Source organism: Anopheles darlingi, chromosome 3, assembly GCF_943734745.1.
Source record: "Anopheles darlingi chromosome 3, idAnoDarlMG_H_01, whole genome shotgun sequence".
NCBI classification, from domain to species: Eukaryota; Metazoa; Arthropoda; class Insecta; order Diptera; family Culicidae; genus Anopheles; species Anopheles darlingi.
In genome coordinates this window covers 9,838,967-9,856,466 of record NC_064875.1, presented here as the reverse complement: position 1 = coordinate 9,856,466, position 17,500 = coordinate 9,838,967, and the positions used below count along the sequence as shown (strand labels likewise).

At 53.0% G+C, this 17,500-nt stretch overlaps 5 protein-coding genes across 7 annotated transcripts in view; 2 read left to right on the top strand and 3 right to left on the bottom strand.

The window, feature by feature from the left end:
* LOC125957117 (mediator of RNA polymerase II transcription subunit 1) overlaps nt 1–1,809 on the bottom strand; it is an 8,491-nt gene extending 6,682 nt beyond the window's left edge. The window contains exons 1-3 of the mRNA XM_049689563.1: nt 831–1,809; nt 627–760; nt 1–558 (exon numbers count right to left, since the gene is read on the bottom strand). The exon at nt 1–558 is cut by the window's left edge and continues 3,794 nt beyond it. Coding sequence (XP_049545520.1) covers nt 1–558; nt 627–760; nt 831–1,133 — 995 coding nt within the window. The 5' untranslated portion in view covers nt 1,134–1,809. The remainder of the gene's footprint in view (nt 559–626; nt 761–830) is intronic.
* Nucleotides 1,810–1,916: 107 nt separating this feature from the next.
* On the top strand, nt 1,917–4,516 carry LOC125958383 (N-acetylglucosamine-1-phosphotransferase subunits alpha/beta). The gene is made up of 4 exons (XM_049691676.1): nt 1,917–2,237; nt 2,318–3,579; nt 3,662–3,863; nt 3,941–4,516. Exons 1-4 carry the CDS (start codon nt 2,085–2,087, stop codon nt 4,466–4,468), a joined length of 2,145 nt encoding a protein of 714 aa, XP_049547633.1. The 5' UTR covers nt 1,917–2,084; the 3' UTR covers nt 4,469–4,516.
* Nucleotides 4,517–4,727: 211 nt separating this feature from the next.
* Nucleotides 4,728–7,839, bottom strand: LOC125958385 (uncharacterized). 3 transcript variants are annotated; one of them, XM_049691678.1, is made up of 6 exons: nt 7,551–7,839; nt 6,515–7,484; nt 6,215–6,454; nt 5,976–6,147; nt 5,069–5,886; nt 4,728–4,907 (listed from the first exon to the last, which is right to left on the bottom strand). In XM_049691678.1, the coding sequence occupies exons 2-6, from the start codon at nt 6,906–6,908 to the stop codon at nt 4,744–4,746; spliced, it is 1,788 nt and encodes a 595-aa protein (XP_049547635.1). In that variant the 5' UTR covers nt 6,909–7,484; nt 7,551–7,839; the 3' UTR covers nt 4,728–4,743. The 3 variants fall into 3 exon arrangements, with proteins under 3 accessions (XP_049547635.1, XP_049547634.1, XP_049547636.1); XM_049691677.1 differs by having other exon boundaries at nt 6,515–7,839; XM_049691679.1 differs by having other exon boundaries at nt 4,776–4,907; nt 5,064–5,886; nt 6,515–7,839.
* Nucleotides 7,840–8,156: 317 nt separating this feature from the next.
* LOC125957753 (mitochondrial import receptor subunit TOM20 homolog) lies at nt 8,157–10,191 on the bottom strand. The gene is made up of 4 exons (XM_049690645.1): nt 9,941–10,191; nt 9,600–9,681; nt 9,126–9,246; nt 8,157–9,036 (listed from the first exon to the last, which is right to left on the bottom strand). The coding sequence occupies exons 1-4, from the start codon at nt 10,062–10,064 to the stop codon at nt 8,908–8,910; spliced, it is 456 nt and encodes a 151-aa protein (XP_049546602.1). The 5' UTR covers nt 10,065–10,191; the 3' UTR covers nt 8,157–8,907.
* A 534-nt stretch (nt 10,192–10,725) lies between these two features.
* Nucleotides 10,726–16,522, top strand: LOC125957752 (RING finger protein 17). Its single transcript, XM_049690643.1, has 2 exons — nt 10,726–13,397; nt 13,469–16,522. Exons 1-2 carry the CDS (start codon nt 10,780–10,782, stop codon nt 16,299–16,301), a joined length of 5,451 nt encoding a protein of 1,816 aa, XP_049546600.1. The 5' UTR covers nt 10,726–10,779; the 3' UTR covers nt 16,302–16,522.
* The last annotated feature ends 978 nt before the right edge of the window (nt 16,523–17,500 follow it).

Sequence of the window (17,500 nt, the reverse complement as noted above, 5' to 3'; positions counted from 1 at the left end):
GGAATCAGGAGCGGTTGGATTTGCAGTTTGTTCGCACTGGCTGCCTCCAGGACGACGGTTACGCTGCAACCGATCCGCTCGCGTGCGATCAGTTCGGCCGACAGGACGTTCATGGTGCGTGTCGCCGAATCGAGCAGCTCGTACGGTGGTACGAAGTAGGTCAGCCGCATCGGATGGCCACCGCGACGCTTCTGCAGCACACCGAGCGGTGATTGTAACAGCAGCGAGTGTATCTCCGTGTACCGGTTCGCCGTGAGCGTGTAGAGCGTGTGCAGATCCGTCTCGAGCGCTTGGAGCGCAACAAAGGCATTCACCTTGATCTTCTTCTCCGCGTTTAGCTGGTAGATGGAGGCCAATCCCTCGAGCTGGGTCGTGAAATCGGCAAAGTCACCGCGCTGCAGGCAGGCGACGAGCTCGCTGCAGCTCTGCTGCTTCATCTTACACTCGTGGTGCACCTTGACGTCCTGCACCGTACCCAGCAACGGATCGAGGATGATCTCGAGGTAGAACATGTCGGACGAGATGAACAGACCGGATGTATCCTCGCTCAGTTTGAGGCTGCAACGGAGAAGACGCATTTCTATTACCACCCTCTCGGTGACCGTGTCTAATTGTCCACTACTTACCCTAGTTGCCGGGTGAGACAGTCGAGGCGCTCGACCAAGCCCTGCCTCGTGGTCACCTTAATGCAGTACTGCATACTGTCCAGTGTCTTCTGCAGGTTGGACTTCTCCACTGCATCGAGCGCGTATCTCTTTTCCTGCAAAACCAACACGAAACGGTCAGTGTGCACTTTGTGGTCGCTTCCCTGAGGGCTTGCTTCGACTTACCAACAGCGACATCCGGACGGATTTCGACATCTCGGGAAAGGATTTGTATTGGGCCGATTTGGCCTTCGTGCGGAGCCGCTCCATCAGCAGCTCCATCTGCCAGGTCTCGTGCTTATCGCCACCGAGCAGCACCTTACTGCCGGGGCCACCGGTGGTGCCCCCCAGCGAAGGTTTCACATCCGGTTTACTGATGCTGCAGTTGCTGTTGATGCTGGACAGCTTTCCTCCGCCACCGTTGGCCATCAGCAGTGCCGGCAGGGTTCCGCCACTGCCACCGGCACTCGGTCCACCGGAGGTTGACATTTTGCTTCAGAACTTTTGCTCCTTCTTCCTCCTTCCCTTTACCTCTTTCGCACTTTCTCTCTCCCTTTCTCTCTCCCTTGCTCACTATCTCACGCTCTCTCTCTTTCTCTCTCTCCTTCGCTCTACCACACCAAGGGCAGGTTGGTGTGCTGGCACCCGATCGACCGGGTGAAAGCTAGACGACCCGCTTCTTCTAGGCCCCCCTCGCAGCAGTCACTACCGTCACCCGTCGTCGGCGTGTTCCGCGGCAGTTTTCCGCTGCTGGTGGACACATTTTCACGCGCACGTACACCGCGACACACACACAAACACACGCACGCACACACCTCGCAGTAGGCGTGTGTGTGGGGAAACTCAGCAGCCCGAACGGTCCATTTATTGGCACCGCGAGCAATTTCCTGCTGTGACCGCGATACGCACGCACAACCTCACACACGCACCGTGGCCCACCTTTTTCTCCCGCGACGGCGACGGCGGCGAAGGCTGCGGTCAACAACCAGACGACGACCGTTTTCCACCCGTTTCACTTTTCGCACGCCCTTTTTTCATTCACGCACGCACGGCCACTTTCACGACGGGGGTGGGTGGTGGAGAGCGATCGCACGAACGGGTTAACAGCAAGGGAAAATGAAGCGAAAAAAGAAAACGGGAAAACGCGCTTCTTCTTCCCAGGGTGCACACACACGGATTTTCCCACGCACGCAGGCACACACACGTTCGAGCACTCGAGCAGCTAAAAATCGGACTGTTGCGTTTACAGAGCGGGCTCCAAGAGTCGGCAGATGCGAAAAACGAAAACCGCGGTGATTCGTGCAAGGATTTTGGAAAGGATTCCCCGTGCGATTTATTAAAAAATAAAGGTGTCCATGGTGGGGCTAAGTTAACAACGCAAGAAGAATTCACGATCACGATGAGCGGCGATTCCGGGAGCGGAAGCATAACACGCACGAAATGGACTTTACACGGCGAAAGCGGCTCGTCGCACGTTGCAGTTCCTCGGGTGGTGGTCTTCGAACGGGCAAGTTCCGGTTCCGGGCCTGCTGTATCGTAACGCTCCTAGCCCTGCTCACCATCTCTTACATTATCCTATCTCTACTTATAACGGTAAGCCTCCCGGTGGTAGGGAGTCCTTTTGATACTGCATGATCTCTGAAACTGCGTCACTCTCCCCGTCCTTCTTCCAGCATACGTCCAAACATGCCTGCCAGAACTGCTACGAAGTGATAGACGTAGTGTACACCTGGGTGAACGGTAGTGATCCCAGCTTCCTAGCCCAGCTGACGGAATACTCGCCCCGGCAATACGATAAGGCACGGTACGATGATAAGAACGAGCTGCGCTACTCGCTCCGTTCGCTGGAGAAGTACGCACCGTGGGTGCGTAACGTGTACATCGTGACGAATGGGCAGGTGCCGGGCTGGTTAAATCTCGAGCATCCTCGCTTGCGTCTCGTGACGCACGCGGAGATCGCGGACGACGAAACGGCACTGCCCACGTTCTCCAGTGCGGCCATCGAAACGTTCATTCATCGTATCCCGGGCCTATCGCGCCAGTTTCTGTACCTGAACGATGACATCTTCCTCGGTGCGCCACTCTACCCGGACGATCTGCAAACGCTAGCGGAGGGCGTCAAGGTGTTTACGGCCTGGATCGTACCGGACTGTGCACCCGACTGTCTCTGGATGTTCGTAGGCGATGGTTCCTGCGATCACGATTGCCATGTCGAGGCCTGCCAGTTTGACGGCGGTGACTGTGATCATCCGGATTACGATGGACCGCACGAAGGATTACATCTGCACGATCAGTCCGACTACGGTGATCCTCAGGATGAGCCGCCCGACGAGGAACCGGATGAGGCGATGTTCATCGAAGTGCCAAAGATATTCCCGAGGGTACCGGCCGCCAGGGGCAGCCGTACCTTGGGGAATCAACGATCGGAGAACATCCGTGATATTTACGAGATCTTCCGTAAGCGAACCGCCGGCAACGATACCTCTTCCACGCGCCAGCTGGTCGAGCGGTTCAATCAGGAAAAGATGAAAAGCAATAAGCAACAGCAGCATCACGTGAGGCACCAACGGTTGCCACAAGACCGTAAACAGGGACACCATCAGCGATCATCGCTGGTGAATGGAACGATGCCAGCGAAAAGCTCCTCACAGGACATGTTCGCACAATCGCTGATCCACACGAACCGTGTGTTCAATCTGGCATACGGTTTCCACCATCGGAAGGTGCTGGCTCACGTGGGCTTCCTGCTAGACGTCGAGATTATCGAACGTATGTTGGAGCGCTTCCGGAAAGAGTTTCGCGTCACGAAGCAACACCGGTTTCGGGCGGAAAACGATATGCAGTACGCGTTCAGCTACTACCACTTTCTGATGAGCGAAACGCGCAACAAAACCGTCGGCGAAATCTTTGACGATTTCGACACCGATTCCTCGGGGTACGTAGACCACCGCAGAGGATCAAATGAGCATCAGATTGGTATTTTCTTACTCCCAATTCGTTGGTTCATTTATTTGTAGTACCTGGTCCGATCGGGAAATTCGTACACTGTTGGCAAAGGTTTACAGCCTTCCGCTGGATTGGTCCGCGGTGCGGTTCTTCGAGGAAGTCGTTACCAACTGTTCGCTGCAGCAGAACAATTATCTTCCTCTCGAGCATCAGCAGGATCAACGACGCGTCTATCCGACGCTTGTCTACGAACGATACGAAGACTCGACAATTGTGAGTATCCCCAGTAGGCTGCGTGCATCCGTTCCCTTTGCTTACGATTACTACGTTTGCTGCCATCCGTCTCCTAGCCAACCGTCACTCGGGCACTGGTGATGGCATGCAGCGAGCTGGCCGATATGCTGCGGGCCAACTTTGGCAAAGTGCCACGGTATCGGTTCCACGTCAGTCCCAAGACGGCCGGTTTGTACAGTAATTTTAAGATGCTCACCTCTAACATCACGCAGGTCGTCGATGCGCTCGACGAGCTACGCAAGTCACCGAAAAAGTTTAACTGCATCAACGACAACCTGAGCGGTGATCGACCGGAAGAGAATCAGCTCGTCGCCGCACTGCTGGAGGATTTCTATCTCAGTCTCTTTCCGGCACGCAGCAGTTTCGAGCTGGAGGCCATGTACCGGAATCGGTTCCAGTACTACGACGAGTATCGATCGTGGTTGAGGCGCAAGCTGCTGTTCCGCAATTCCGTCTACGTCGTGTGCGGGGTCGTCTTTCTCGTTTGCGTGCGGTTGCTTTGCTGCCGGCATAAGGGTAAGTTTGCCCGGACGCTGTTGCTGCTCGGTGCGGCTCGATCGAACGAGTACACGAACATTTCCTAATTCATGTCGGAGACTTACAACTTAAACAAAATGCTCAAACATTCCTATTACACACACACACACACAAACATACACAAAATAAGCATCTTCCGGAGCGGAACTTTATTTGAATGCGCCAACCAAAAAACCAAATAACAAGTGGCAATAAAACAAACAAATAAACAAACAAACAACAATTGTACACATGATAACGTAAATCGAATAGCAGCGACATTGAAACAACGTGGAAGCAATCTGACCCGCAGACCTTCTCCTGGGTCGTCACCTTCGTTTGCTCACGATTGATGGGAACCGTTCGAAACGTTCGTCATGCTCGACGACACGGTATAGCTGGGTCCGGAGTAGCGGCGGTTCATACGCCTGTACACGAAGAACCCGATGCCCATCAGGACGATCGTACCGGCGAGGCAAATACCAACAATCGCGCCAACGCTCAAAGCTGTAGTTGTACAGGAAGGAACAGAGAAAATGTGAAAATTAGAATCCAATCCACCTCGGGGAAATGCATGCTGTGCGCCTGTGGATGATGGCTAGGGATCGAGAGCCGAAACGAGATGCGTAGATGGAACGATTGTGATCGATGCAGCACCATTACCTCACCTTCCTCAACGACGTCCATCGGAATTTCGTACTCCCGGTTGCGCACCTTCAGCAGACACTTCCAGCGGCCAAAGTCCTTCTCCTCCAGCTCGGCAATCTCGAGGCCACATTCACCCTCGCGCAAGCCCGCCCCATGATACCGGAACCGGGACTCGCTCGATGGTTTCATCATATCCGACAGACCGTGCACCTCACCGGCAGGATCCAGAAAACGGCACAAATCGATCGGTAGATCAAGGATCGTCTTACAGAGCAGGCGCTCCTTACGATCACCGATGCTTGCCGTTACGGTGCCACCGGTCACGACCCGAGCCGGTTGCTCGTAAACCCGTACATCGTAGTACGTTAGATGATCCTCGGCACCATGCTCATCGTTGATACCGCAAGCCCACGTACCGGCCGTAATGTTGGCCACATCGAACCGACACTGACCGAGGGATTTCAGGTAATCGAATCGCTGCGGCGCATAATCACCGGTGGTTGGACCCGAAAGATAGCAATACTGAAGGGCGTACGGCACCTCACAGGTCAACTGGGTTTGTGTTGTGGTCGAGGAACGTGGATCATGGAATATCTCGATTCGGGTGGGATTTATCTGCTGTAGCTGTTCCTGATGCCGGTTGCTTCCGGTATCCGTCCGGGTGTGAATGAATGCCGAGCCCGATCTGACCGCCTGATTTGCCGCAAGTTTTTTTCCTAGATCGAACACACAGCCGGTGTGATCGTTCGGGGAGATATGCTGATAAATACGCCACAGACCGATATCACCCGGGATGAGTGGTTTTTTGATCTCTAGCGAGCATATACCAGCATTAATCCTATTGTGGATGTGAAAAGGGAATAATAGGAATAGATTAACAGTCAATCGGACAACCCGTAACCGGGATTAATAGGTGGCCTTTCTTACTTAGTGTCGTAAGACGAGTATCGATCGGCCAGCGTACCATCCATTAGCATCATCTGGCGGTTATCGGTTTCGGAGTGAGCCCGGCACAAGCTAACCGATCGCCGGTAATGGCAGCTCAGCACCACGTGCGTATCCGTTTCCTCGATCGTCGCCTTCACATCACTATCATCCTCTGAAAATATATAAGAACGCCATTTAATTTGCGATCACGTGCTACTACTGCCGCAATGCATACAAACCTTGCACGTGCACGTTGATCTTCGTGATCCGCTCCGTCATATCGCCCCAAAATAGCGAGTGGCACCAGAAGGTACTGTGTTTCTCGTTGATCTCCACATACTTGGAGCACACCTCGTACACGTTCTGCTCCGAGTCGATAATACGGCAGTGGCGGGGATTACCACCATCTGGACACCGCACCGTAACCGAGGGCGACGTGCCCGTGGCGGTAATATTAAGCTGATCCACAAACTGGATGGCTACGCAAAGGGAGACAGATTAAAAGGGTGTGGCGTGTTTAGCGCCCGGCCAACACTTACACAAGACGGTGAGCTTCAGTGTAGCGTTCCCATCGAGACCGGCCTCATCCGTACCGTACAGTAGCCAGCTGGATTCAAGGGATTTCTGAAGGCTCATGACCCGTAAACCGCACCGACTCGTATCGAACCGTTCGACCGTCGTTTTGCCACCGACCGTGTGTACCTGATCACTGTCCAGACTGTAGGATTGGCCGTTGATCTGCACCGAACAGTGTATCCAACGTGTACTCAGGGGAGCATCGAGATAAGCCAGAAATCCGGCCCCCTCCATGATCGATAGTTGCTCTGAAGGAAACACTTTCAGGTCGCATTGTACAACGGTGGCCAGGGAGAGTAGAAACACTGTGATGGACAATCGAAAAACAGCTAGAGCTGCTGCTCGCAGTTGCTGCATCGTGGCACGTGCGTTTTGAGACCGGACAACGTTTGACTGTGGACCACTCTACACGCTCTATCGTCGTTGCCGTTGGTCCGAGACAAAGAGACGCAGATAAGCCGAAGCGAATGAATATCGCCACCCTTTCTTGATATCTTGGGGACGATTTAACGATCAAGCGAATCGTGTGGGCGTCGCGCATCCAGCGATTAAACGTATTGGTCGCTATTTTTGGTGAACACGTTCCTGCATCTACAACTCGCCATTTACACGAAACCACAGACAACCAGGGATAGGATGGACATGTAGACACGGACAAAACTGAGGCGCGAATCTCTAACACGCCCGCATATTCGGTCGGGACCGAGAATAGCCTTGAAGGATTGGCACACGCACACGCGGCTACCCGTAGCAAAGGCCCCGTGGGCAATCTGTGGGCTATTCCTACAAGAGTTACGAACGCCGATAAACGAGAGGTCGATGGGCGTATTTGTCGCACAGATTATGGGCAATCATGAGAGACAATCGGTGGGACCGATAATTGAACCGATAATCGATTCCGATTGCCCCACGCACAGGAAGCAGGGGACAGAACTAGAAATCGAAAGTCAGACAGATAATGAATCAAACTTTAAACCGACACCGTTGGCAGGTAGCGACCTTTATCGGAATTGTTCTAGATTCCTCCGGTGACACGCGATCCCAACGGTACGCACGGTGCTCCTTGGTCGGTTCCTGCCTTAAACTGCTGGAAGCCAAACGCACGCCCGTTGGTGTTTAAAAATAGGGTTTTCACTCGCACAAAATGGCACACAGGCATCACGCTCCTTCCTTCCTCTGCTGTCCATGCGTGCCAATTTCCTAATCACTCCTGCGCATCAACCGCATCTGTTCGAATTACTTATCCGCGAGCAACACGTGTTCTGGGAGGAGATCGCTAGCGTATAGGGTAACGACGGTGAAAATAGTGAAACGAACCGACCGACAGTGGTGTTAGATTTAAACTGCGAAGGGTACGCGATCACATCTCAGGATCGCTGGTTGAGTGGATAGTTGGATGGTTGCCAACGCTGGCCGAAACTCGAAACGCACGATGCAATGATGCAGCTGCAGCCAGCATACGATCAACGAAGGGAAACACGTTACCTCCAGAGCGCATGTGGAGTGGTCGCGCGCCAGAAGCCAGGATCAGGTAAACAGTTATAGTATTTGGATGAACCAAAGACCCGGTAAGAAGAGACGCGGATATGATCGATCAAGGTTTGCACTAACGGTCTCACGGGACGGTGCCCATGAAATAACACTGGATTATCGCTTTATTATCTCCACAAAAGCTAGCATTTGTCTCGTACATAAATCTCTATTTATATGGGTGTGTTCTGTTACCTTGCAAGGTCAGTGCGCGTTCGCTCTCCCCTTTTCACCGATCCTCGCCGGCTGTTGTTGTGGTTCTTGTTCCAAACGTAGGAGGTACTATATAGGGAGCACGCTTGTAAGTGCAGCGAGTAGTAGTAATTCCGTAGTTTCCGTTTTATATAGGTAGTATTGTTTATTTTGTGTGTTTGCGTGTTTGTGTTCGTAATCCGCAATGATCTTCATGTGAAGGGGTGTTGTTGGGTTAGGCCGGTACTCGCCAGTATTCACCCGTCACCCTGGTTCGATCCGATCGTGATGTTCTCGGTTTCGCAAAGAACGGGCAGCAACGGAGCGACGCGATCGCACACGCGCAGTCAGGGATCAAGAGGTGTTTGGGTTCTTCATGCGTTAAGACTGGTAACGGTACGACGTTGGGCTAGTAGGGCTTCCAAGTAAGAACTAAACGGGATTTTACTACTACGGCGTAGAGAACGATTTTGTGCAGCTACGATACGAAATTCGACGACAACGACGACGAGAAGTAAGAAGTTAGCCAGTCAGCCAGGATTCGGAGCTGATTCGATTGCTTGTAGTGTGTGAGGGTGGGCTCTCTATCTTCTCGCTGGCCTCACCAGCAGGACTTCACCTCCCGTGAAGCTCGCTACTCCAGATCGTCGTTCATCTCCTGCAGCTTGGCTTTGTCGTTCTCTCCGGCCTGCTGGCTACCGTACTGTCGCATGCGCGTGATCAGCAGGGCGAACACCTGGGCTGGCAGCGTCTGCTGGAGGATCTGCAGGGGAAGGGGACACACACACAGTGGGGACCATTAGAGACGGGTTGCTGCGAGGGGGAGTTTTACGCTGCAAGTGTGCTGCTTACCTGCAGCAGTTGCGTCGGTTGGCCGCACACGATGACCGCGTTGGCTAAATGCTCGACCCCGTTCTCAATGTCACCGGCCGCAATGAGCGATTCACCCCGCTGGATCTCCTGGAGGAAGAATCTAAAAAAAAAAAGAGGAAAAACAAAAGTACGAAATTAAATAAAACGGTTCCGGAGGAAAGTTGAAATACATTGTTGTGAACAACTTTTGATTTCGAAGTGTTCCACGAGCCCAGCTGTTGTCCCCTGTTTTTGGGGTTGTGGTTCATGGTTCGCTCTCTCATGCTGTGATTACATAAACGGCTCGAGCCGGTCGAGAAGCCTTCTTCACACAACCCCCCGCAACACACGATGACAACATCAGAACTCGTTGTAAGGCGCGGGGACGGGAGCGGTGGGAAAATCGATCCAAACACACACACACACAGCACGCACGCACGCACAGAAGTACATTTTGGGCATGCATTTACCCACCTTTGCACCTCCTCGTGATCTGTTAGGTTGGGGATTGTTGTCCTTGGGCCTGCCGATGCCGCCGACTTCTTGTTCTTCCGTCCTATATGCGTGCGTGTGTGAGAGAGAGAGAGAGAATGGAAAAGTTAGAACATCACACGGATCCTAGTAATCCTAGTAGCTGCTGGCAAAACATGCGTTTTTGGGGGTTGCCAGAGCACGCAGCGAGCGTGGGAAAAGAGAAATCAGGCTCCATTTTTGCCACCGTTTTGCCCTCGAACTGGGCACTCTGCTGGGGGCTGTCGAACGGGGGCCACGGCCCCGTTTCCCCCCTTCCGCCGATCCCTCCGGATGTTGCTTACTTTCGCGCAACTTCTTCTTGAAGCTCGGATCCTTTCGCCGCTTGTGGTCGAAGTATATGCAGTACCCGAGGAAAAGCGTTCCGGCGACACCAGCCGCGATGCCAATCGTTTTGCTGATCTCCATGTTTTCACTGCCCGGCGCTGGAAAAATTGGGGAAAATGAGCGAGCCCGCGAGAACCGGAGCTGCTGAGATCGCGCGAGGACCGAAAAATTTCACGCACGCAGCACGCACGCACGACTCGAAAAACAAAGCATGCCCATGCCCATGTAGCCCAAGTACGGAAAGTATGCCGTTTCAGTAGGACCAAAGTACGACTTTATCCAACGAAAGGCAGTATGGGACGGCGTAAAAAAAGCCTCGAACCGGTGAAAAATCGGTCTTGCTCGAAACCGGTTGGAGAGCATTAAGGCCCTGCTACACGGAATCTGTAGCGCAAATATAAAAACTAATATTTTTACGTGGCCGGGTTTAGGAAATTAAGGTCGTTTTGTGGAAGAAAAGGATTGAACATACTAACAATGGTCACTCACTATCGATGTAAACCACAAAAAGTACATATTGCGAGCCCTCCGGTTTGCAAACAGTGTAAACTTTTGGCATTAATTTTTAAGGTTACGCTCCGTGTAGCAGTGCCTTTTGAAAAAGTCTGGTCGAAACCGATTGGAGCCATGAACCGATTAATTCCTCCCAAAAAAGTCGTGATTTTCTCCCAATACCGCTGTTACCGGTTCAAATGTCTATATGGGTTCTGTGCGGCGTCCTGCTCTGGTTTGAAAACTAAACTTGCCGGTATTTTTTCCAGGAAATTTCCACGAGTCAGCAGGAAATGTGAGAACCATGGCGAACACGGTGAATATTGAGAATCTGGTGTACAGCGGGCGTTCCCTAACCTGGATTGAGCCACCGACCTGCCGCTCCTGTTCGCTTCCGTTCTCGAGTAACTCCCCGGATGTGCTGGTGAAACGGTTGCCTTTCCTGTTGAATTGCCAGCATGTCCTGTGCGAGCCGTGTGTCCTCGAGCTTCGTACCCGCAATGGTGTCGTGTGCCAGCAATGCCAAACTGAAACGCCGCTGTTGAGCGACGAAAATTCGCCGTTGTCGCTACAACCAAGTCTGTACCTGCTTGGCGTCATCCAGCAGGGCCAGTACGAGCTGCTCAATCTCGACCAGTACCACCTGCCTGCTAACCCGGACCGAAAAAGGGCGGACTCTCCGGCACCGGCGATTCGGACGCTTCAACCTTCCGAGCTAGATACGGTGGAGCAAGTCCGGAAGCTGCTAGAAAAGGCCTTCCATTCGTACGAGCGCAACAGGAAGAAACTGGAAACATGTGGCCGCCAGCAGGAGGAGAACGTGACCATGGCAATCGAACAGGTGAGCGGTTGCTTCCTGAAGCGGCACCACCTACTGCAGCTGGCCGAGCAACAGATGATGAACAAGATTCGGGGCCGGTATGTTGTGCTGCGGCATCAGCTCGATGCAGCGCAAACTCAATTGCAGCAGGCACAGGAGCAACTGAAAGGCTACCTGAAACAGGTCAAAAATTACAAAAAGGATCAAGCAACCGGTAATCGATCGAAGGAAGCGTGGCTTGCGTTCAGCGCGGAAGTGAAGGAATTTCTGGAAACAACGCCACTGATGCTGCTCGATGACATAAAGCAACATGGCAAGCCCTTCAGGTGTAATCCAGTGGAAGAATCCTTGTTCCTTCGCTCTATGCCCAGCTATGGCACAATGGTCGTTGAAAGGAAGGATTTGGCGGAAATAAAATTGTTACCGTTTACCGCAGAGGGCAAGCAGAAGGAGAAGACAAAGAAGAAGGGCCACGAACGATCGTCCGATCGCTCATCATCGACGCAATCATATCAGCGGGAGAAGCAAAAGAGCTCGTCGGTGGTTGGGGCTGAAGCAAAGGACCACAAACGATCGTCTGATCGCTCATCGGCGTATTCACATCAACGGGAGAAGGAAAAGACCCCACCACTGAAGCAGCAACGCGAGCAGAAGCACAGTGGCAGCTTCTCAAAGCACAAACCAAAGTCAAAGAATAGAAGCCCTTCGAAGGATGCATCGGAAGTATCAGCGGTCGCAGCACTCCCCCCTTCGTCGTCAAGGGCGTCTTCGTCATCGCCTTCGCCGTCGCAGACTGCACAGAAAGGGGGACTCATTCCCCACGATAAGGTCGTTGTGACTAACGTGAACTCTCCGCACGAGATATTTGTACAGCGCGAACTATTCGTGCAGAAAGCGCAGATGATGGCGGAGATGTGCAGCTTGGATGCCGGACTGTACGCCTCGGAGTGTCCGGAGAACCCACTCGAGATCGTCGAGGGTGGCATGTATCTCGTGCAGCCCGTCGTACCGTCATCGTTTAGCTGGCCCTCAAAGTGGTACAGGGCGCGCGTGCTAAAGGCTTACCCATCCCAACAGTATCTCGTGCTGTACGTCGACTTCGGACACAAAGAGCAAGTGCCGGCGAGTAAAATATGTCCGATTTCGAAGGAACTTCGCACCTTAAAGTGTTGTTCCCAGAAGGTGCAATTGTACGGTCTCACGATGGTACCGCCGGAACGGGTGGGTGGGCAGGATGCGAAACTGGACGAATGCCGCCAGGTGCTGATTGATTTGATAGCCCACAGGACACTGTTGATGGCTACGCTGAGCATAAACTCGAAAATCACCGCCTGCGTCGATCTGCTTGTACCGGAGGGTTGCTCAAGCCGCCAACCACTGCAATCGCTTCGTGGCGCTCTATTCTATCTTGGTTTTTGCAAACCGCTCCTGACAACCGATCCGCCTGCTTCGGTATGCCAGAGGTATGAAAAATGGATTGATGGGCAGTACAAATCGTACGCGAAGATGTTACCATCACCACAGATTGCTGAGGTAGATACATTTCCGTGCACCATCTTGCAAAGCAGCTCACCGGACAGTTTTCAGCTAATGCCTAGTTTGTGGCTGAAAACGAAACTCGAGCCTTTGCAACAATTGCTGGATGTCTACGGTCCGAACGCACCGAAAGTGTATCACCCATTCGTGGGGCTGATTTGTGTTTTCAGGCACGACGAAGAGGACGGCACCGTACGCTGGATGCGCGGTCGTATCGAGAGGGTCGGTTTAGCCGAATGTGATGTCAAGGCGATCGATAGTGGTCGCCAGTACGCGTGCGTACCGTGGTACAACATACGGCTGCTCAATCCAGCCGCTGACTGTTACTGGATGCATCCGCTTGCCCTCGAGTGCCGGCTGGCGCACATCAATCCAAAGGCAACTACGACCGCTGCTGATGGCGATGAGCCCCAGTGGTCCAAGGAGGCGACAGCGGAGTTCAATACCGTTGTTAGCAGTCAAGCGGGCGACTTTGAGGTGACGATCGAGCGATGCGAATCGGATCACTCCTACAGTGTGCTGCTGTATCTGTTAAATCGATCGACGATGGACACCTGCATTAATGGGTAAGCGATTCGATGCATTCGGATGCATGTGCCGAAGAGTTTTAACGTTTTTTCAATCTCTTCGTTTACAGATCTCTCGTTCGCAATGGTCACGCTATCTGCTGTGGTCCCGTGAAGGCAGTGGCTGATCGTACCAAAAAAATGATCGAAGTGATTGAACCGGCCCCAGAGTCAGCGCTAGCCGCGCAGCCATCATCGAAGGTAGGAAAAGAGCGCTTGAAGGATCCACGTACCCCGGTCCAGGTGGTGTTACCGATCTGCTCGCCTTCCGAATTCTACATACGGCTGGAATCGTGCGTGACCGCTCTAGAGGAGCTGCACCATACGATTCAACAGTACATGGAGCAAATGCTGGAAGAGGAGAACGAGCAACCGGAAGAAGAGCGTGCCATCGGGGACCTGTGTGTTGCGTTCACACCGACCGGCCCGGGCAGTGATAGTGAATGGTACCGAGCATGCATAACTGGAGTAGCGGAGCCGTTCTACGAGATGCTCCTGATAGATACGGCGAAAAGCGTGAGCGTACACCGGACAAATATCGCTCGGCTGCCTCCACGTTTCGCCCAGATTCAACCCGGTGCCGTGCGTTGTCGGTTGGGCAATGTAGTGCCAGTAGGAGGCAATAAGCAATGGAATCAATCGTCGATCGATGGTTTCAAAAATGTGATCGCTGCCTCATCTCGACACTATATCTCTCTAGATGTTGCTAACAGGAAGAATCCAGATAGTGAGCTGCCGGTGGTGCTGTGGGCAGTGATGAAAGAAAAAGTAGCTCCGCTAGCACCACATCGCGATCGTTACATCAACATCAACCAATCGCTCATTGACGCCGGTCTGGCGCATTGCATTACCCGTCCTGGTTCTGCGCCCCCCGACAAGGTCGGAGCCGGTGAGAATCCGGAGGCAGTACTTGAGGAAGCGATCAGTGCCCTGTTCCGGGCGAGGTTCGAACAGATGCAGCAGTTTTTTCGAACCGTCGACGATGTCACCGGCAACCAAACGGCGTCGGCTCCAGTGAGGATGGGGGGCATCGTCGGATCAGCTACGGACAGTGCGTGCGAAGAGCTGCTGTCACTGATCGATCAGCAGCCGATGCCGATTAGCGATTGGTTACCGCCGAGTGCACCGATCGAGAAGACCATTTTCGTTGGCAGGCCCACGTTTGTGGCGGACGATGGTGCCCTGTACCTACACGACGAGTGCCAGGAGCCCCTGTTGACACAGATGGCCGCAAGAATTCGGTTGCACGTGGAGAGCACCGCCGCGCGGCAGGAGAAAAGAAAGATGCACTTTTTAGTCGGAGATCCATGCCTTGCCCGCTTTTATCTTGATGGACAGTGGTACCGGGGTAAGGTGGTGCAGGTGAAGAAGGATCGGTTTAGCGTACAGTTCGTCGATTACGGTAACGTGGAGCAGTGTGGTGCGACGGATCTTTGCGATGAAACCATTTGCACCCGTATACCGGTACAAGCGTACCGGCTACGATTGGCCGATATCGAACCGGCGGGCACCAACGGATGGACAATGGCAGCGGTTGAGACGTTACATTCGCTCATCGTCGGTAAGCGCTGTACGGTTCGTGTCGTGGATCAACATGGGACAGCACAGGATCCAGCGGCACCGCTATGCACTCTACAGACGATCGGTGATGAGCACGTCGTCGGAGTGTACGTTGATAAAGCGCTTCTCACACTGGATACTGGGCTGTTTGTTAGGCGTACCAATCGAAAAGCGAATCTAAGCGAACCCAGATCTCACCAGCAGCTAGTGGCACAGGATACCTTCAGTCCGCCTCATAATAGCCGTGCTGCCCAAGACATCATTGCGCTGATGAATGAGGTGCAGGAACAGTTTGGTCGCTCTCCTGGTGCCCCGGCGGACGGACAATTGGATGATCCGTATGCCTGGAATGAGGATGATACCAGCGGTGATGTGGCGAACCGTGCACAGATCTTCAACCTCTTCTCACCTTCGCCCGATCAGCATTCTTCCGCTTCCTCTTCCGATGCCGGCGGTGAGGTTGTGGAGGGTTCGTCGTTGCTAAGCACACCGCTACCTTCACCGGCCACGTTTGTTTCGAATGAGCTGGAGACATCGTCGCGGCTGTGCTCGGTGGAGCGGATGCTCGAACCTGGCGATGATGATGATAATGATGGTGAGATAATTGATGTCGATGTCGTCGAGTATAAACGCGGAGGAGCGATGCCGTTCCGTGGGTTCCGGGTAATGGAGCTTACCCCGAGCCAGACCGGCTTCTACGCTACCTGCACCAATTACGTGGATCCTCTCACGCTGCACATCTATCCCCATCTGGAAGGGCATCGGAAGCGGTGTGATCAGATGGCGAAATCGATACAAGAATACGCTAGATCTACCAACAAGTTGCGCCAATGGCAGGCAACGATGCTCGAACCGGGGTCGCCCTGTTTGGCGCTGTACGCCGAAGATGGCCTGTACTATCGGGCAATCATCGAGGGCTGGGATGAGGAGGATCGCACGGCCCGGGTACTGTACGTCGACTATCTAAACCGGGCCGCCGTTTCCATCGATCGTGATCTCCGCATGTGTCCCATAGCGTTGCGCAATGTGCCGGTACACAATTTGGTCGTTCGGTTGGCCGGTGTGCAGCCTAACCCTAAGCAACGACCGGACGATGTGTCCCGGCAGCTAGTGACCCATCTGCAGCGTACTTTCTTCGTTCGGGTAGTCGGTAAGGTGAACAAACGAAACCGTGACGATGCCGAGCGGCGGGAGCAGAGCTTCGAAGAGCTGGCAGAGCCGGCGGACGAGATGCCACTGGTGGAACTGTATACCAAGGAAGACTGCACTACCCTCATCTATCAGAAGCTGATCGACGAGAGGGTCTTCATCAAGCCATCGTTTAGTATGTCGCGGAATCGCTGAACCGCCAGCACCATGTGCTCCCAGAGTGATCAACTGTTTCGTTCAAATTTTGCTAAGCATTTAAATGTAGTGAACTGATCCTAAGAAAACACGTTCCACGGCAGTACGGAAGTTTCGCCATAATTTGATCTGTTTATATTACTAGTTATTAATTTACACACATATCATCGTCAGCCAGTTTGTCTTTACTGTTCGAACGAATTTGAATAAAGGCGCGAATTGCCTGCTGAATATTTTGCAATCGGTCGTGTGTACTTTTATTCACCCAGATATTCTTACGATTTAGCTTGGTTTACGCGCCGCTTTAGTGCCGTATCATTTATGGGCCATGTCTTCATTATCTGCCCGTTTGTCATCGCATATCGCCCCAAAACCACCCGCCCCGGTGCATTGCAGAGCAGCTTCATTCACATAAGGTTGCTGCAAACGGGACGGGATTTACCTTCTAACATTCCAACCCAACGACCCAAATGAGACGAAGCGACTCCATTCGAAATCCGCAAATGATAAGCACCAATAAGAGATTGCTTTGCTGTGTTTCTGGCGTTGACGCCCGTCTCCTCTTCCGCGCGTCGCGTTTGTGGTTTAGAAAGAGCAAACAAAAAAAACTATATTCTCAAAATAAGAACCAACCAGCACTCCATTAGCGTCCGGCAGTCTCTGTGGGAAACGACTGATAAGCCATGCTTAACAATTCGCCTGACCGCAGCTCGTGTTTGTTCGCGTGGTTTCGTCTTTCCCGGTTGAATCTGCGCTCCTTCTCCTGGGGACCGCAGGCAAACAGTTCTTGTGCCTCTTACTCGTGTTGTCTTTAACGAAGCTGTCGCAATCCACCGCCGCCACCACCACCATCACCGGAAGTTCCCACCACGGCCATCGTTTATTCACTTTACTTTGCTTATCTGGCGGCGATACCGGCCGACCCAGGGCGCACTACATTTAGCGCAAAAGGAAGGGCAATCGAACGGGAGAAGCAGAGAGTCCTGTGAGGCTCGGTCATCCTTCTATTTCCTTTCGAGTTAATTCGCACACACCGCAGAGCCGAGCAATAAATAATCAGGCCCAACCCAGTCGGTCCGTTTCTTTGCGTGAGAGGGTGTGGTTGGGAAGGTGTTAACAAGTGCGTTGGAGATGCTTTTCTTCGTCTCCAGGATTTCTTAATAGCATCATTAACGGGGCCCTCGCGCATAAGATCGATT

Excerpts from the sequence above, each read along its gene's own strand:
- LOC125958383 (XM_049691676.1), top strand. The coding sequence starts at position 2,085 with ATGGACTTTACACGGCGAAAGCGGCTCGTCGCACGTTGCAGTTCCTCG. Across the intron at positions 3,580-3,661 it reads TTCGACACCGATTCCTCGGG|TACCTGGTCCGATCGGGAAA; the intron begins GTACGTAGACCA and ends ATTTATTTGTAG. Across the intron at positions 3,864-3,940 it reads GATACGAAGACTCGACAATT|CCAACCGTCACTCGGGCACT; the intron begins GTGAGTATCCCC and ends TCCGTCTCCTAG.
- LOC125958385 (XM_049691677.1), bottom strand. The coding sequence starts at position 6,908 with ATGCAGCAACTGCGAGCAGCAGCTCTAGCTGTTTTTCGATTGTCCATC. Across the intron at positions 5,887-5,975 it reads TACTCGTCTTACGACACTAA|GATTAATGCTGGTATATGCT; the intron begins GTAAGAAAGGCC and ends CATCCACAATAG. Across the intron at positions 4,908-5,068 it reads GATGGACGTCGTTGAGGAAG|CTTTGAGCGTTGGCGCGATT; the intron begins GTGAGGTAATGG and ends GTACAACTACAG.
- LOC125957753 (XM_049690645.1), bottom strand. The coding sequence starts at position 10,064 with ATGGAGATCAGCAAAACGATTGGCATCGCGGCTGGTGTCGCCGGAACG. Across the intron at positions 9,247-9,599 it reads GATCACGAGGAGGTGCAAAG|ATTCTTCCTCCAGGAGATCC; the intron begins GTGGGTAAATGC and ends TTTTTTTTTTAG. Across the intron at positions 9,037-9,125 it reads AACCGACGCAACTGCTGCAG|ATCCTCCAGCAGACGCTGCC; the intron begins GTAAGCAGCACA and ends CTTCCCCTGCAG.
- LOC125957752 (XM_049690643.1), top strand. The coding sequence starts at position 10,780 with ATGGCGAACACGGTGAATATTGAGAATCTGGTGTACAGCGGGCGTTCC. Across the intron at positions 13,398-13,468 it reads ATGGACACCTGCATTAATGG|ATCTCTCGTTCGCAATGGTC; the intron begins GTAAGCGATTCG and ends CTTCGTTTACAG.